Here is a 17,807-nt window from a genome sequence, read left to right as displayed (position 1 = left end):
CCTCCTTCCCCTGTCGGAGGCAGCGTGCTTAGGAATGCCTAGTTGCTTGGAAGAACGTCTGTTGCACTCAGGTTCTGCTCAGGGGCTTCTGAACTAAATATGCAGAATTCATATCCCCACCACCATCGTTCTTATTCGTTCACCCTCTCCAACTTCTCATTTCTCTTCTAGAGCGAAGATCTCCAAATTTTTTACCCGGGGACCCTTCTGGAGACTGGGCACGATATTCTGTTCTTCTGGGTAGCCCGCATGGTCATGCTGGGCCTGAAGCTTACGGGGAAGTTGCCGTTCAGAGAGGTGTGGTTTTCGGCTGTCCCTCCCTCAACCCCATTCTTCATGGCTGTGTGTGCTCAGGGTGGCTTACGTCGCATGCAAGTACCCATAGGTTCCCTGCACAAGCATGCAATCTGCCATTTGCTGTGCAAGGTTTTTGAAGTGCTTACTTAAAAAATAAAAAGAGTAGCCAAGTTACTAGTTCTCATGGAGGTAACACAAAAACCTGATAACACTGACGTTCCACCCCCATCGTTCAGCCCGGACACTGCGGTCCAGCTCCAAGGGCCCTCTTGCGGTTCCCTCCCTGTGAGAAGTGAGGTTACAGGGAACCAGGCAGAGGGCCTTCTTGGTAGTGGCGCCCGCCCTGTCGAATGCCCTCCCACCAGATGTCAAAGAAATAAATCTGGAAGGAATATCTGACTTTTAGAAGACATCTGAAGGCAGCCCTGTTTAGGGAAGTTTTTAATGTTTGATGTTTTATTGTGCTTTTAATATTCTGTTGGGAGCTGCCCTGAGTAGCTAGAGAAACTCAGCCAGATGGGTGCAATATTATTATTATTATTATTATTATTATTATTATTATTATTATTATTATTATTATTATTATTAATTTTAGTATTTCAGGTATGCTTATCCATGCAGCTGCTTATTGATCACTTCAGTCTTAATGATCTTTGCCCCCGAACGCACTAGATTGAACCCAGTCCTCTTGTTTTTGGGGTCAGACTTGGAGTGCTGGGAAACCCAAATATCGTGCTGGCCAGTTCCCCAACCATAGATTCGCTTGAAACTACCACAGAAGTTTTACTGAGGCCTAGCCACTTGATCCTTAAGTTGCAGTTCTTCTGTAGTTACATTTTTCTGTTTTAGAGGCCATAACCCTTGCGTGTAGCATAATTAGTTTTTCCTCTAACGGAAGCCCTGTGAGGACCAGCTCCTGCTAAATCCTGGGGAACTGAGTGCCACTTGAAACATCAATCCTTTTCCCACGAGAAAAACACTCCCCCGCAGAGCAAAACGTTAGAAAATGGCGTGCAAATCATCATATGTAGCCATTTTACTTTATGTACACACATGGAGAAGCCAGATATTCCTGCAGTGTTAGATGCCTTAAGAGATGTGTGCAGTCAGCTGCTCATAAACATTTTCATGCTTTGCCCTGCTGGTCAGCTAATGCATAGTATTTCAAAACATTCCCTGAGGATGAGAGAGGTTGGGCCAAGTCTCTCCCCTCTTGCCACCCAAGCGTACATTTCACCCCTCTTCCTCCAACTAACCCTCTTTCTGCGACTCCTGCCAGGTTTACCTCCATGCCGTCGTTCGGGATGCTCACGGCAGGAAGATGAGCAAATCGCTGGGGAACGTGATCGATCCATTGGATGTTATTACCGGCATCACGCTGGAGGTAACCTATGGTTTTAGGCCAGGGAGGGGGAAGCCACCAGGCCACACACGCCAGATGTGGGGCTGGGAAAACGGGGGCTCTTATCTGGGATTTTTGCCTCCGTAAAGTCTCCCCTATTGCACATCCTGCTTTGTCGTCCAGTGAGAAGAAAAACCCTTTTTCTTCCCCCCACTTTATATAATTTTTATTAAAAAATTCTGTTTCACAATTTAAAATACTCATCTAAACATTCTTAAAATATCAATGACTTCCTTTCTTCTCTTTCCATGTTGCATATCATAAATCCCTGACTATTTGACATAAACTAAACCATTCAGTATTCCATTACTGCATCCATCAGAACTTATTTACACTGTTGAATTTATCTTAAAGCTGCCAACGTTTTCAGGTGTACACAATTTTTTTACCATATATTCAATAAACGTTTTCCAGTCTTCTCTAAACAAATGTTCTTCTTGTTCTCTTATTCTATATGTTAAGTCTGCAAGCTGCTCATATTCTGTCAGCTTAAGTTGCCATTCTTCTTTAGTTGGAACCTCTTTTGTTTTCTATTTTGGGGCTAATAAAACACGGGCTGCAGTAGTAGCATACATAAATAACCTTTTTTGACACCTGGGAATTTCAGTCTGAATTATCCCCAGCAAAAAGGACTCTGTTTTTGTTTGGAAAAGTACTTTCAAACATTTTTTTCAATTCATTATGGATCATTTCCCAATACTCTTTTACCCTTTTGCAAGTCCACCACATGTGAAAGAACGTTCCCTCAACCCTCAACCTCCAGATGCAACCCTTTTTCTCTCTTCTGCCTCTGCAGGGCCTCCATGCACAGTTGCTAGAGAGCAATTTGGACCCATCTGAGACAGAGCGAGCAAAACAAGGACAGGTAATATGTTTCCCCCCCCTGTTGCCGCCAGTCCCCTCCCACTAATGCTGATGTTGTAATGGATGCTGCAGAGAACACCAACATGACATGGCCGTGTGTGTGTCTGTATATATGTCAATTAGTTAGGATGCTAGGTTCAAGGTGCTGGTGGTCTTGGTGTTCAAAACCCTACACAGCTTGAGACCAGAACACCTAAAAAAATCACCGCATCCCCTACCTCCCCAACAAGGCGCTGTGTTCTGCAGGAGAGGGCATCCTGCAAGTGCCGTCCTGCCCAGGTCCCTTCCACATGATGTCAGAATTAGGGCTTTACTGCGGTGGCAGTTTCTGACCTGTGGAACTCCCTGTCACTGCATGTTAGACAGGCACCTTCTCTGTTGCCTTTTTGGCTTCCTGCTGAAGGCATTTTATCTTTCAACAAGGCTTCTAACACCTTCATCCCAGTTGGTCTGTCCTGGATCTGAACTGACGATATGTACGTGTTCTTGTTGCTTTGAACTGTTTTTGTATTTATTGTCTCTTAAAGTTGTTTGCAGCTGCTTTTGTATTTGTTATTAAATTGTAAAATTCCTTCCGAAGGCTTCGTGGGAAGTGATTCATAAACAAAATACAGTCATACCTTGGAAGCCAAACACCTTGGCGCTTGTATGTTTTGGCTCCTGAACGCCGCAAACCCAGAAGTGACTGTTCCGGTTTGCAAACGTTCTTTGGAACCCAAACATCCAATGGAGCTTCTGCGGCTTCCGATTGGCTGCTGGAGCTTCCTGCAGCCAATCGGAAGCCGCGCCTTAGTTTCCGAATGTTTTGGAAGTCGAATGGACTTCCGGAACAGATTCCTTTCGGCTTCCAAGGTACAACTATACCCACATACACAGTCTCCCTCCCTCCCAGAATTATATGGTAGCTTTAAGTCTACATGTTATACACACATTCTCAACTGGAAGCCAGTCTAAATAAGCACTTTCAGTTCTGAGAACTTAATGGCGAGGATTAAATACTTTACTTGTGATTCCTTCGCAGAAGTCGGATTATCCCAACGGGATTCCAGAGTGTGGGACAGATGCCCTCCGTTTTGCTCTCTGCGCCTACACATCCCAAGGTAATTTATCCCTCTGCCTGACTTCATTCTCTCTCTCTCTCTCTCTCTCTCTCTCTCTCTCTCTCTCTCTGAGTGAAAGAGGCCCTGCTGTTGTTCTATCCCTGCTCCAAAAAAGGGTTAATGTTGAGCAGGAAGAAGTTCCCAAAAGGGTAACTGGAACGATCCAAGGAGCTGGATATATAATACAGCACAAGATATTATGGGCTGTCCCTTGAATCCGCTGGATGACGTTGTGGAAGAACATTGCCTCAGGAGAGTGAGGAAAATTCTCAGGGATGATTCACACCCCGGCCGGCACTTTCTTGATCTCCTGCCCTCAGGCAGATGATACAGAAGCAGGATTAGTCGCACCAACAGGGTAAAGAACAGCTTCTATCCGTGGGCTGTTAGGCTGCTGAATGAAAAGATAACAACAGGGCAGCGGACTTTGGGGTTTGGTGGGTGTGCGTCAGTAAACGAGGGGAATTCAGACTAAGAGAGCTGAGTGGGGCGTGCGCGTGTAATCTCACTGTATACAAGTTGTACAAGTGACAATAAAGTATTTCAATTTCAGTGGACCCTTTCCTTGATGCAGAAGGGCTCTTGTGTCTCTCCTGCTTGTGTTTCACAACATTCTCTGCTCCCTCCAGGACGGGATATAAACTTGGACGTGAACCGCATCCTAGGCTACCGCCATTTCTGCAACAAGCTGTGGAACGCGACCAAGTTCGCCATCCGCGGTCTCGGGGACGGGTTCAAGCCGCAGCCCAGCCCAGAGGTGAGCCTCTTTTCAAATGATTCCCTACTCCATTCTCTCCACCCCGCCCCGCCCCTGCCTCATCTTTTTTGGAAGTGGGGGGGGGGCGGTTAGTGCCTCCTGGAGCTCAGCACAGACTGCAGGGTTTGGAGATCCCATACGGCACAGGGGTTGAGAGTGCTGTCAGGGAAAACGCAGCTTCAAATCCCCTCTTAGCTGTGAAGCTCGTAGTGCATGGATTGGCAAACTAAGGCCCGAGGGCTGGATCCGGCCCAATTGCCTTCTGGATCCGGCCTGCGGACAGTCTGGGAATTGCAGCGTGGATCTGATTCTGATGATTCGGGCTGCGCCACTTCCTCCCCCTCTCCCTCACACAAACCGCGGCGTCGCCTCCTCCCTCCCTCCTCCTGGCTTCTCCCCGCCCTGCCTAGAGGAGGAAGGGGGCTGGGCTTTGTTGAGCTGTGGTTGGCTGAGTGCCATTTTAAGCAGCCCTCGTCGTCCCTCCGCTGCCGCCGCCAGCCCCTGCTGCTCGCAAGGCACAGGGCCTCGTCTGGTGCTGTAGAGAAGGGAGGGGAGAGTCGTGGGGGGGAGGATTCCCCCCCAAAAGATAGTCTGCCCCCCCCTACAAGGTCTGGGGGACAGTGGACCGGTCCCCTGCGGAAAAAGTTTGCTGACCCCTGACGTAGGGTGATGTTAGGCCTGTCGTCATTTCTCATTCCAGTCTACCTCACAGGGTTGTGAGGATAAAGTGGAGTGGGGGGAGTCCTGAGCTCCGTGAAGGAAGGCTGGTGGAAGGAATAAGGCTTGGGTGCGCCAGGCCAGGGGGGCGGGAGTCCTAGGAATTAACACATTGCATTATCCATTTAGAAACGGCAGTGTTTTGTTGGTTTCTGAGAACTCCCAGGTAATTCCAACGAGCAAATAATCACGTGCCCTCTCGCTTTCCCGCCTCAGAGTCCTGCCCTCAGACGAGGGCCACCGGGAACAATTCCTTATTTAACAGGAAATGCCTTTTTCAGCCCAGTGGATCGGAGAGCCTCATCGACCGCTGGATCCTGAGTCGCTTGAGCCATGCTGTGGAGCTGTGCGATGCAGGATTCCAGGCCTACGACTTCCCTGGCATCACCACAGCAGTCTACAACTTCTGGCTCTATGAGCTCTGCGATGTCTACCTGGTGAGTGGGGTTTCTGAAGGGTTTTGTTTTGAGCTTTCTTGCCCCTTTCCCCTTCTGGGGAGGTGTGACATCTGCAGCTGGTGGATAGTTCATTTTTGTTTTGTCATTTTGCTACCAAGAATACGTTAAAATGTAATTCGGGGTGTGTGTGTGTGAGAGGGCCTAGATTAGGCCTGTGGCACTCCAAGACGAAATGTTGGGACTACAACTCCCATCATGCCCTGCTGCCGGGGCTGATGGGAGTTGGAGTCCATCAACATCTGAATGGCCAAAGCTTCCCCATTCCTTGCCTGGAGTCTTACTTTTGGACGTGGCAATCTCAGTTCAGCAAAGCAGCGCTCAGTCACAAAGCTCACCATGCAGACTTAAAGTAGTCTGAGCAGACCACAACCCCATCGTACCCATACCATAGTACCCTGATCTACTTGACAGAGCTGTTTTGAGGACCTGAGCTTCTTGGAGGAAGAGACAGGTGCAGATGTAATACCGACGCATAATGCACATTTTTAACTGTCCCAGGCGTACTGTGAAGACTGTTCTTGCATTTCAGAAGTTGCATGGTCGCCACAGGTGCACGGAATTGCATGTAGGCGAATACATGGAGCTCTTTGCAGGCGAGTGGGCAGGGTGGCAGAGGAGGGGCGGCTCATTTGCCCTTTGTCTGCTAGCCCTCTTGGTCAAAGTCCAACATTATTTTTTAATTGCCCTGTAAGCTTGTGTTTCCATAGCAAGGCAGGTACTCTTCTCACCCATTGGCTCGCCCACCACCTGAATGTGGCCCTCGGAAGCTGGCCTGCGAGGGAATGTGGCCCTTGTTCCTGACTTCTGCCCTTTTGAATCCCGCCCCCCTCAGGAGTGCCTGAAACCGGTGTTTGCCAGCCCAGATGAGGCTGCGATCCAAACGGCCCGGAACGTCCTCTACACCTGCTTGGATGCCGGACTCCGTCTTCTCAGCCCTTTCATGCCCTTCGTCACTGAGGAGCTGTTCCAGCGGCTGCCCCGGCGGTCCCCCCGCGACCCCCCCAGCATCTGCGTCACTCCTTACCCCTCCACAGAGCAGGTAAATCCTCAAGCTCACAGAGTCAGGGATGTAGCGGTGCAGGGACCTTTCCGTTCATAATGGAACGTGAAGCGAAATCTTGAACCTAGAAACAATGTGCTCGTATTTATCGTGTAGCTTTGTTTTGAAACAAAAGTTTAGAAGCGCATGAATAAGAACAGAAAGAGAAAACATAAAAATTGTTGTTACACCAGTGTGGTGTAGTGGTTCAGAGCGGTAGACTTGTAATCTGGTGAACCGGGTTCGCTTCCCCGCTCCTCCACATGCAGCTGCTGGGTGACCTTGGGCTAGTCACACTTCTTTGAAGTCTCTCAGCCCCACTCACCTCACAGAGTGTTTGTTGTGGGGGAGGAAGGGAAAGGAGAATGTGAGCCGCTTTGAGACTCCTTCGGGTAGTGATAAAGCAGGATATCAAATCCAAACTCTTCTTATTTACGCGTTTTGTTTTCTTAAAGTTCTTCAATCAATTATAACGCCACTTTGCCAAGCTGACGCTCTCCAGTCCTTTTCATTTCTATCCTGTCACTGAACAAGTTTATAGGCCTGCTTCACAGCATAAGGCCGTCAGAGCAGTTTGAAATACAGAATAAAATAAGGAAGCACGAATAACAGTACAGTCATAACTTGGGAGCTGAACACCTTGGCACTTGTACGTTTTGGCTCCCAAACCCAGAAGTGAGTGTTCCGGTTTGCGAATGTTCTTTGGAACCTGAACGTCCAGCGCGGCTTCCATAGCTTCTGATTGGCCGCAGGAGCTTCCTGCAGCCAATTTGAAGCCACACCTTGGTTTTGGAAGTCAAACAGACTTCCGGAATGGATTCCATTCGGCTTCTGAAGTAAGTCTGTATAACCAACTTGGCAAACTCTGAAACAAAGTCTCATCAGATATAAACCGATCCTCTGTAGATGATGGGAAAGGCTTCCTAAAGCTTCAGTAGCCCTGGTGTTCTGGACCGCAGTTCCCATCAGTCACAGCTAGCACAGAGGGCTGATGGGAGGTGTAGTCCGAAGCCCCAGGTTCGCGAAGGCTGAATAATAATATAAGAAAGCTCAACCTTCTGTCCCTCTCCCTACAAAACCAGGAAAGGAAGTGTCTCTTTTTGGGTCAAGTTCATTGCTTTATCCCCTTCTGATTTGTTGACTCGCGATACCCAAAACATCACTTTAAACCGGGGCGCTGTTAACCCTTTTCCCGCCTTACCCCAGTACTGCTGGAGGGACGAGGGCTTGGACCACACCGTGGACTTTGCGCTGAGCATCATTAGGGCTGTTCGATCGCTCCGGGCGGACTACAACCTCACCAAGACCAAAGCTGACTGTGAGTGGAGAGGGGGAAAGGGTCTTCATTTGGAACACGCGGCAAAATCTCAAGGTGGAATAAATCAGCATGTGTGTTGTGGCTTCTCAGTTGCTTGGGCCCTGTGGCGCAAAGAGTGAAGCTGAGAATGCAGCTGCTTGTCTCCAGGACATTCCAGGACTCATAGCTGAGCAGGGATTTGAACTCAAAGGAGACCTGTGGCTCAGGGGCAGAGCCACGCAGAAGGTCCCAGGTTCAATCCCCAGTGTCTCCAGGTAGGATGGGTTTCCTAATTTGACCAAGGGATGGAAAAGGAGACCTAAGAGGTCCTGAGGGAGGAGCCAGCCCTGCAAGGAACGTCAGCCGCAAAAGCCAAGGGAGGTTCAGACAGGCCAGTATCTCCTTTTTTCCAGCTCAGACCTCCTCTCCCTCCGCTTCCCAGGTTACCTGCAGTGCCTGGATCCCGGAACAGCACGGTCCGTATCTTGCTGCTCCAGCTACATCCGGACTCTCAGCTCCTCCAACCAAGTGCTGGTTCTGGAGCCTGGGCAAGCGCCCCCTCCTGGTTGTGCCGTGGCCATCGCTTCCGACAAATGCACCGTCCATCTTCTGCTCAAGGTATGCAACGTCACCTGCGCAACCAGCCAGCGAGTTTGGGGCTCTGGCGTCAGCTGCAGCCCAGCTCTCCGGTCTCTCCCACCAGCAACCACCACTATTCCCTGTCACCTCACTCTGTTGCCTAACTCTGTCTACTTGGCCCTCTAGCTGTTTTGGGACTACAGTTCCCATCATCCCTGACCACAGTCCTGTTAGCTAAGGATGATAAGAGTTGTAGTCCCTAAACAGCTGGAGGGCCAAGTTTGGCCATGCCTGGTAGCCCAATGTTTCCCAAACAGCTGTTTTTGGACTACAATTCCCATTGTCCCAGACCACTGGTCCTGCTAGCTAGGGATGATGGGAGTTGTAGTCCAAAAACAGCTGAAGACCCAAGTTTGGTAAACACTGCTCTAGCCATAGATGTTAGGAAGAATAAGCTGTTCAGCGCTGTTTTGATGGCTGTTAATTACAAATAATACATTTCTGAAACAGATGGCAGCCATGCTTTCTGAGCTTTTCTTAAAAAATAAATAATCCACAAGGACTAGGACTCTTTTCTGAAAACTAATAGATTTCAGTGCATGCTTTGTTGATTAACCTGTGCATGGATACTCTTCAGTACAGTATTCACTAGAGGGGATCGGTATCTTATTTTTGGAGGTAGGGGCATTTGTGTCGTGCCGGTCGATGGAGGCCGAGAGAGAGATAGACTCTCCCTGCTGCCCATTAATTAAAATGCACTCTGCATTTCCCCCCATCCCCTGTACTTTTCCATCCTCCTGTGCCAGGGCTTGATCGATGCCGAGAAGGAGATTTCCAAACTGGCGAGCAAAAAAGCAGAGCTGCAGAAGCAAATCCTTCGGCTGCAGGAGCGCATGGGCAGCCCGGACTACGCTGCCAAAGTGCCTGCCAAGGTCCAGGAGGCGGATGCAGCCAAGGTAAGGAAAACTGCCCCCCCCCAAAAAAAACCCCTCTGAAAGTCGCATAGGCAACGCCTCCGGGGCTCTAGTGACGAGCAACGTTCCTGCTGCCGTCGCCTGAGCCAAAGCCATTGAGGGCTTTTTAAAGGCCTTGAATTGTGACCGCAAGAAAGTTGGTTGCCAGTGCAGGCATTGCAGGTTAGGCCCATGAACATCCTTGCCTCTTCATTCTGGACCAGAGACCTTTGGCCCTCCAGGTGTCGCTGAACTACAACTCCCATCATCCTGCGTGACTCACCATGCTTGCTAGGGCTGATGGGAGTTGTGGTTCGGCAGCACCCGGGCAGCCAAAGGTTCCCCACGCACGTTCTGCTTTCCAGACTCTCTAAAGGAAATCCCCTTGTTGAATGTGTTGCAGTAATCCAACCTGGATGTGAGTAAGGCAGGGAGAGATGGGGAATCGGCCCGAGGGCCATGTTCCCTTGGGGTCGGTCTTGTGGGGCCCAAATGCTCCCTTGCACACTTCTCCATCTGGGGATTGTCCCAGTTCAACAGCACACCCCAGCCGAGTGCAGAGCATTTAGGATAGCTCTGTCGGTAGAGCATGGGACTTGCAATCTCAGGGTTGTGGGTTCAAGCCCGACGTAGGGCAAGAGGTTCCTGCAATACAGGGAATTGAACCAGATGATCCTTGTAGTCCCTTTCGACTCTACAATCCTATGACTCTACGAGGGCACAGAGCAGAACCGGCTAGAGGTGGGGCTTAGGGAGAATCCCAAGGGCTGGGATCAGAGGTTTAAGAGGGCTGCATTTGACTAGCAGACCTGAGGTTCCCAACCGTAGGACGAAGGCGTGCAGCCGCATCTGGCTTCCTCAAAAAGAGGTGCAGGCAGCTCACCCGTCTCAGCTGGGCAAATGCCCCCCAGCCACTGCTGCCACCGTAACCCAATGCTAAACGGCATCTAGGAGGACTCCCAAATTGCAAACCTGTTTACTGTGGCTCCTCAGGCTTTCCTGCACTGAACGCTAGCTTTCAACAGGCTTCCTACTCCCTAGGACAGGCTTCCTCAACCTCGGCCCTCCAGACATTTTTTGGCCTACAGCTCCCATGATCCCTAGCTAGCAGGACCAGCGGTCAGGGATGATGGGAATTGTAGTCTCAAAACATCTGGAGGGACGAGGTTGAGGGAGCCTGCCCTAGGATTTCTCGCTTGGGTTTTAGGATCTGGTACCTAACATGCAATGGCCTTGCCAGGCCATTAGTCTCAGCCGTTTTAATTAAATAAAATTGTGTTGCTTGCGCTTCCCTCTCACATCTGCTTTGCTCACGTTGACGCTGTGTCATCAGGGACCCCAAGGTAGCTTGTGGTGCCCATTCTAGGAATGGGGAGGAATGATGAAAAAGAAATTGTTTGGTTTCCCCCCCCTTTCCCCAGCTGAAACAAAGCGAGACTGAATTGCGGAAGTCGGAAGAAGCCATTGAGAACTTCAAGAAGATGCTCTGAATACGTTGATCCTAAGGGGTGGGTGGGAGGGAGAGGAGAACGTTAAGCCCTTTTACCTTGAGAAAAGAAGACTTGTCTTCAGTTCAGCTCTCCTTGGTTTATTCTATTTTCTGCAGAGACATTAAAATATTTTGCTGAGTTAGAAGGTTGTGGTGTCATTGGTGTGGAAAGAAGCAAGGGAATGCAAGGCATGGCCAAGGATGGGATGCCTAGCTCTTTGGGTCTGCAGGCGGGTTCACTTGTTGGCACTGGTCAGTTGTTTGCTGCAGCCGTCAAGTGATGACTCCCTATGTGTGAATGGGCCATCGATATCTCGGAGCATTCAGACACAAAGGTTTAGTGGAGTTGGTTTGTACATCCACCTGCAATCAAAACAAAGGGTAATAAAATAAGGAGAGCTCAATTAAAGGTAGCCAGGGCTTGTCCTACTCAGAGTAAACCCATTGAAGCTAATGGACATGGCTAACTTAGGCTCATTCATTTCAGCAGGTCTGCTCTGTATAGGATTGGAGTCAATGCTGTGGATCTGTTTGGAGTTGAGTCAAGACCATGCTTAATTTATTTCTGCACTTAATTACCAAGAACAGTGCAATTCACTATAAACCATACAAATTTGCATAGGTTCCCCGCATTAGTGCATGTGTAATTTTTACTGAAACCCTGATCATCTTAACTCATCCACCTCTTTCAGAAGGCGGAGTCCGTTCCCTATATACTTCAGGCATATATTTTGCAGATCTGAAAGACTAGACACTTAGCTTTTTTTTATTGAGCAGGGGACATTTTGCTTTTGCCTTTATGTCCACTCCCTAACTGTGATGCACACACAGTCCTAATGGCAAATTCACACATGGCGTTCTTGGTGTGTCTCCCCCCCCCCCCCCACTGACCTTGGTTGAACTTGTATAGCATTTCTATGTAATCTTATTGCTGCTATTATTATGATTAGACATGTTAGTTGCTTGTTACCCAGAGCTCTTCAAGAAACTTACAACACGTTTGAAAACCTCTTCTGGTGCTGCATAACAGAACAGAAATAGTCAAAATAAAAAATTCCTTCCAGTAGCACCTTAAAGACCAACTAAGTTAGTTCTTGGTATGAGCTTTCGTGTGCATGCACACTTCTTCAGAATCTGAAGAACCAAGAACTAACTTAGTTGGTCTTTAAGGTGCTACTGGAAGGAATTTTTTATTTTGACTATGGCAGACCAACACGGCTACCTATCTGTAACTAGAACAGAAATAATTATTCTGGTGGTGAAGCAGACCCTCTTACACCAAAACATCCAAAAATAGGGCCTCTTTAAGAATGTGCTGCAAAAGGCATCGTGAAATGGTGGGTCTCCCACTTCACCATGATATGCTTTCCATAGACATTGGGAGAGACCCCGAGGGTCATCTAGTCTAACGCCCTGCTATGCAGGTATCTCAGCTAAAAGCGTCCCTGACAGGTGGTCCTCCAACCTCTGCTTAAAAACTTCCAAGGAAGGGGAGTCCACCTTCCAAAGGGAGTCCGCCCACTTTCAAAGAGCTCTTAACTCTCAGAAGGTTCTTCCCGATGTTTCGCCGAAATCTCCTTCCTTGTAACTTGAAGCCCTTGTTTCGGTTCCGACTCTCCAGAGGAGAGGAAAGCCAGCTTGCTTTGTCTTCCACAGGATCACACTTCAAAACGACCTTGACAGATTAGAGAACTGGGCAAAAACAAACAAGATGAATTTTAACAGGGAGAAATGTAAAGTATTGCACTTGGGCAAAAAAAATGAGAGGCACAAATACAAGATGGGTGACACCTGGCTTGAGAGCAGTACATGTGAAAAGGATCTAGGAGTCTTGGTTGACCACAAACTTGACATGAGCCAACAGTGTGATGCGGCAGCTAAAAAAGCCAATGCAATTCTGGCCTGCATCAATAGGAATATAGCATCTAGATCAAGGGAAGTAATAGTGCCACTGTATTCTGCTCTGGTCAGACCTCACCTGGAGTACTGTGTCCAGTTCTGGGCACCACAGTTCAAGAAGGACACTGACAAACTGGAACGTGTCCAGAGGAGGGCAACCAAAATGGTCAAAGGCCTGGAAACGATGCCTTATGAGGAATGGCTAAGGGAGCTGGGCATGTTTAGCCTGGAGAAGAGGAGGCTAAGGGGTGATATGATAGCCATGTTCAAATATATCAAAGGATGTCACATAGAGGAGGGAGAAAGGTTGTTTTCTGCTGCTCCAGAGAAGCGGACACGGAGCAATGGATCCAAACTACAAGAAAGAAGATTCCACCTAAACATTAGGAAGAACTTCCTGACAGTAAGAGCTGTTCGACAGTGGAATTTGCTGCCAAGGAGTGTGGTGGAGTCTCCTACTTTGGAGGTCTTTAAGCAGAGGCTTGACAACCATATGTCAGGAGTGCTCTGATGGTGTTTCCTGCTTGGCAGGGGGTTGGACTCGATGGCCCTTGTGGTCTCTTCCAACTCTATGATTCTATGATTCTATTCTATGTGACAGCCCTTAAGATATTTGAAGAAGTCTATGCGTTCCCCTCGCCTCCAGTTTTAGCTAAAAGGCTTTGCCTGTCCCATCCTCTGCCCATGAACCTGTGGTAAGTTTATCCACTCAGGAATGTCCCGGTCCTCAAAACTTTCAAATGTTTAATCACGTCTCTCTCTCTCTCCTGAGTACATTCACATGCCAGCTGAAGAGCTTTTGAATTGCCCAAAGCATTTCTAATAGCAAGATACACACATATATGTATTTCAGCAAGGTGAAACACGGTTCCTGAATTGCTCCATAATTATTCTGCTTCTGTAGCCGTGTCCTTAAACTTTGGTGGAATTATATAGTTGGCAAAACTTTGCACAGCAGGGCTATAAACATTTGCAAATACAGTTCCAGGTGCTGTGAAAAGCAGAGCTCGGGAACCGCTTGGTAACTCACGCACGCATCCTTACCTAACTTGACAGCCAAACTTAAATGTTATCGCCTGAATACCCCAGAAAAGTTGGTCTCTCATGCCTCCTGGTCTGCTAGTCCTGTCTCCTCTGGTATTCTCACAACTCGCCCTCACCACGCCCTCTTAAAGCATCCAGCAGTTTCTTGCCACTATGACTCAGTTCCATCTTCTGAGCCAAGAAACCACTTAGTTTAATGCGTAAGAACCTTGTCCCTGATGGGTGAAAATGGCTCTCTTGTGGGTTAGCCGTAATGCAGAGGAGTGTCTGTGATAGAGAATGCTTGGGTGTACTTTTTTTAAAAAATTGCCCTCGTCAGCACACAAAGGGACCTGTTCTCCCCCTAGGAAGCCCAGGAGGCTGACATTTGACCAGCTGCATCCATGGAATACTGGTCCACCTAGTTCAGTATTTCATACACTGGCTGGCAGCAGCTAGCCAGGGTTTCTGTCAGGGGTAGCATTTCCAGTCCTACTTGAAGATGCCAGGAGTTGATTCGGGCCTGTTCTGTCACTCTGGATGATGGCTCTTTTCTAACAAACACACCTGGGAAGCACTGTATTCTGGGAAAAATAAGACCCACCTGCTCTAATTTCTTTTTTTAAAAAAATAAAATATTTATTAAAGTTTCACAAATTATATAAACAAACACAACAATACAAACAAACACACATACGAGAAAAAACAAGTATAATTTCAAATCCTTATTTTCTTCAAGCTTACTTCCCCGACCTCCTCATACCTTCCCTTTCTGCATTCCAATTTCAAATATTCAGTTCAGCAAATCCTCACCCTTGATTTTATGTAATTATTGACCTTTCTTTTCTTTTAACTTAATCTTTACAGCTGTAATCCACTTAATTTCTAAATTGCATCATTCTAACACTCATTAATTTTACAATGTTTCTTAAGATAGTTCTTAAATTTCTTCCAATCTTCTTCCGCCGTCTCTTCTCCCTGGTCTCGGATTCTGCCAGTCATTTCTGCCAATCCCATGTAGTCCATCACTTTCATCTGCCATTCTTCCAAGGTGGGTAGATCTTGTGTCTTCCAATACTTTGCGATGAGTATTCTTGCTGCTGTTGTAGCATACATAAAGAATGTTATGTCTTTCTTTGGCAGCAATTGGCCGACCATGCCCAGGAGAAAGGCCTCTGGTTTCTTCAGGAAGGTATATTTAAATACCTTTTTCATTTCATTATATATCATTTCCCAGAAAGCCTTAATCTTTGGGCATGTCCACCAAAGGTGAAAAAAGTTCCTTCAATTTCTTTACATTTCCAACATTTATTATCAGGCAAGTGGCCACCTGCTCTAATTTCCATGCCAGGATGCTGTTCCTGGAGAAGAGATGTTGACCTGTTAAACCACCCCCGGAATGGTAGGGGAATCAGGGCCAGCTCAAGACATTTTGACACCTGAGGCAGACCACAAAATGGCCAGGGAAGAAGGGGAACAAGCTGCTAATAAAAACACACATCAGGAACAAGGGGGGGGGGGAGGTGGAACTCGTAAGGCTTACTGGGAAATGATATACAATGAAATGAAAAAGATGTTCAAAATCACGTTTGTAAAAAACAACAACCAGAAGTCTCTCTCTTGGGAATTATAGGGACAGAATTACCTAAACTGTATAGAAACTTATTCATGTATGTGACTAACAGGAAGAATGTTACTTGCCCAAAAATGGAAAGAAGAAATAGTTTCAGCAAAGGAAGACTAGATACAAAAACTTATGGAATATGCAGAAATGGCGAAACTTACCGCAAGAATAAGAAATCGAGATAACAACCTTTTAATAAAAGAGTGAAAATGGTTTGTTGAATATTAACAAATAAATTGTAAACAGATAAAAACACTGGCAGGATTATTGTAATATAAGAGTATATATTTAAAGAAGATAAATAAGTGAATTTGGATATGCAGAATGTATTAAAAATAAATTTAAGGAACCGCAGAAAGGGAGAAGGAAGTCGGGTTTGAAAATGTCAAAATGATTGTAAAATCAGTGAAATGTATATATCTGAAAAGTATAAATTTAAAATTTTTAAAAAGGGTGGTGGAACTCAAATCACCCATATCCTGGCCTATACAGTAGTTGAAGTGGGGATCAAAGGCTATTGTGGGGTGGGGGGTTAGTGAACTGCTCTGAATCCCACTAGGTGGGTGCAGATCCCAGGATACCCAAGAGGGCATCCCTGCCAGAGGTGGGAGGGAAACAGCCCCTGAGGCTGCAGTGGAGGTGGCACGGGGGGCACAGATCCCGTCTCCAAGGAGTGCACCACAGGTGTTGCTAAAACCTCAGTAATGGCGGCAGCAGCAGCAAGCGGCAATTCCTTGGAGGCCAGATCTGCAGCCCCTGCGCATCTTGTCGGCTGAGGTGGTCGCCTCACGCCTCATGGGTGGGCCGGCAGAAGGGAATTGTGTGCGCATGGACCTCATAACAGCTCTCAGCATAATTAACAAACTACAGCTCCCAAGTTTTTTTGTGTGAGGGCAGAAGAAGAAGGGGTACGATGCTACCATTATGGTGTTGGACTAGGCCTGGGAGACCAGGGTTCGAATCCCTGCTAGGCCATGAAGCATCGCTGGGGGGACTTTGGGTCAGTCGCCATCTCTTAGCCTAATTTTCCTCACAGGGTGGTTGTGAGGAGAATCGTGTACACAACCTTGAGATCCTCGGAAGGCAAAGGTTGGTATATTAAATCATGAGCGTAGCCAGGATTTTTGTTGGAGGGGGGGCAGGCCTTTCGTTAGGGAGTGGGGACAGAACCTCAGATTGCTATGTCTTTTTATTGAATGTTATTGATTAAGTGGGGGGCAGCTGCCTTTCCCTGCCCCGCCCCCAGCTACACCCATGTAATAATAATAATAATAATAATAATAATAATAATAATAATAATAATAATAATAATAATTTATTTATACCCTGCCCATCTGGCTGAGTTTTCCCAGCCACTCTGGGCGGCTCCCAACACAATATTAAAAACACAATGTAACATCAAACATTAAAAACTTCCCTAAACAGGGCTGCCTCCAGATGTCTTTTAAAGATAGGATAGCTGCTTATTTCCTTCACATCTTGTGGGAGGGCGTTCCACAGGGCGGGTGCCACTACTGAGAAGGCCCTCTGTCTGGTTCCCTGTAAACTCACTTCTCGCAGGGAGGGAACCGCCAGAAGGCCCTGGGCGCTGGACCTCAGTGTCTGGGCAGAATGATGGGGGTGGAGACGCTCCTTCAGCTATACAGGACTGAGGCTGTTTAGGCCTTTAAAGGTCAGCACCAACACTTTGAATTGTGCTCGGAAACGTACTGGAAGCCAATGCAGATCTCTCAGGACCGGTGTTATGTGGTCCCGGCGGCCGCCCCAAATCCCCAGTCTAGCTGCCGCATTCTGGATTAATTGCAGTTTCCGGGTCACCTTCAAAGGTAGCCCCACATAGAGCGCATTGCAGTAGTTCAAACGGGAGATAACCAGAGCATGCACCACTCTGGCCAGACAGTCCGCGGGCAGGTAGGGTCTCAGCCTGCGTACCAGGTGGAGCTGATAAACATCTGCCGTGGACACAGAATTGACCTGCGCCTCCATGGACAGCTGTGAGTCAAAAATGACTCCCAGGCTGCGCACAGTTACCCCATTCAGGACCAGGGAGTCCTCCACACCTGCCCGCCTCCTGTCCCCCAAAAACAGTACTCCTGTCTTGTCAGGATTCAACCTCAATCTGTTAGCTGCCATCCATCCTCCAACCTCCTCCATGTATTAAATGAATGAATGAATGAATGAAGATGGGGCCTAAATTTCAACTGCAAGGCCAGTCAACGGTTGCATAAGGAGGACTGGCACTCCCTTGCCCTTCCCTCGAATTACTGGATTATTTTAATTATTTGGAGGGGAAAGAGAACGAGACGTGC

General features: G+C 47.7%; 1 protein-coding gene and 1 long non-coding RNA gene across 2 annotated transcripts in view; one reads left to right on the top strand and one right to left on the bottom strand.

The window, feature by feature from the left end:
* The window catches only part of VARS1 (valyl-tRNA synthetase 1), a 36,782-nt gene extending 25,690 nt beyond the window's left edge, over positions 1 to 11,092 (top strand). The window contains exons 21-31 of the mRNA XM_081181767.1: positions 172 to 297; positions 1,577 to 1,681; positions 2,496 to 2,564; positions 3,585 to 3,663; positions 4,293 to 4,420; positions 5,419 to 5,574; positions 6,428 to 6,634; positions 7,841 to 7,952; positions 8,374 to 8,549; positions 9,317 to 9,466; positions 10,885 to 11,092. Coding sequence (XP_081037893.1) covers positions 172 to 297; positions 1,577 to 1,681; positions 2,496 to 2,564; positions 3,585 to 3,663; positions 4,293 to 4,420; positions 5,419 to 5,574; positions 6,428 to 6,634; positions 7,841 to 7,952; positions 8,374 to 8,549; positions 9,317 to 9,466; positions 10,885 to 10,953 — 1,377 coding nt within the window. The 3' untranslated portion in view covers positions 10,954 to 11,092. The remainder of the gene's footprint in view (positions 1 to 171; positions 298 to 1,576; positions 1,682 to 2,495; positions 2,565 to 3,584; positions 3,664 to 4,292; positions 4,421 to 5,418; positions 5,575 to 6,427; positions 6,635 to 7,840; positions 7,953 to 8,373; positions 8,550 to 9,316; positions 9,467 to 10,884) is intronic.
* On the bottom strand, positions 11,036 to 15,427 carry LOC308581384. Its single transcript, XR_014005038.1, has 3 exons — positions 15,205 to 15,427; positions 13,896 to 14,478; positions 11,036 to 11,315 (listed from the first exon to the last, which is right to left on the bottom strand). It is a non-coding gene; the product is annotated as an uncharacterized lncRNA (long non-coding RNA).
* Positions 15,428 to 17,807: the final 2,380 nt, after the last annotated feature.

Source organism: Podarcis bocagei (genome assembly GCF_964188305.1).
Source record: "Podarcis bocagei genome assembly, chromosome: 2".
NCBI lineage: Eukaryota > Metazoa > Chordata > Lepidosauria > Squamata > Lacertidae > Podarcis > Podarcis bocagei.
Note: the sequence above shows the minus strand (reverse complement) of the source record. Positions and strands in the feature narration are given on the sequence as shown.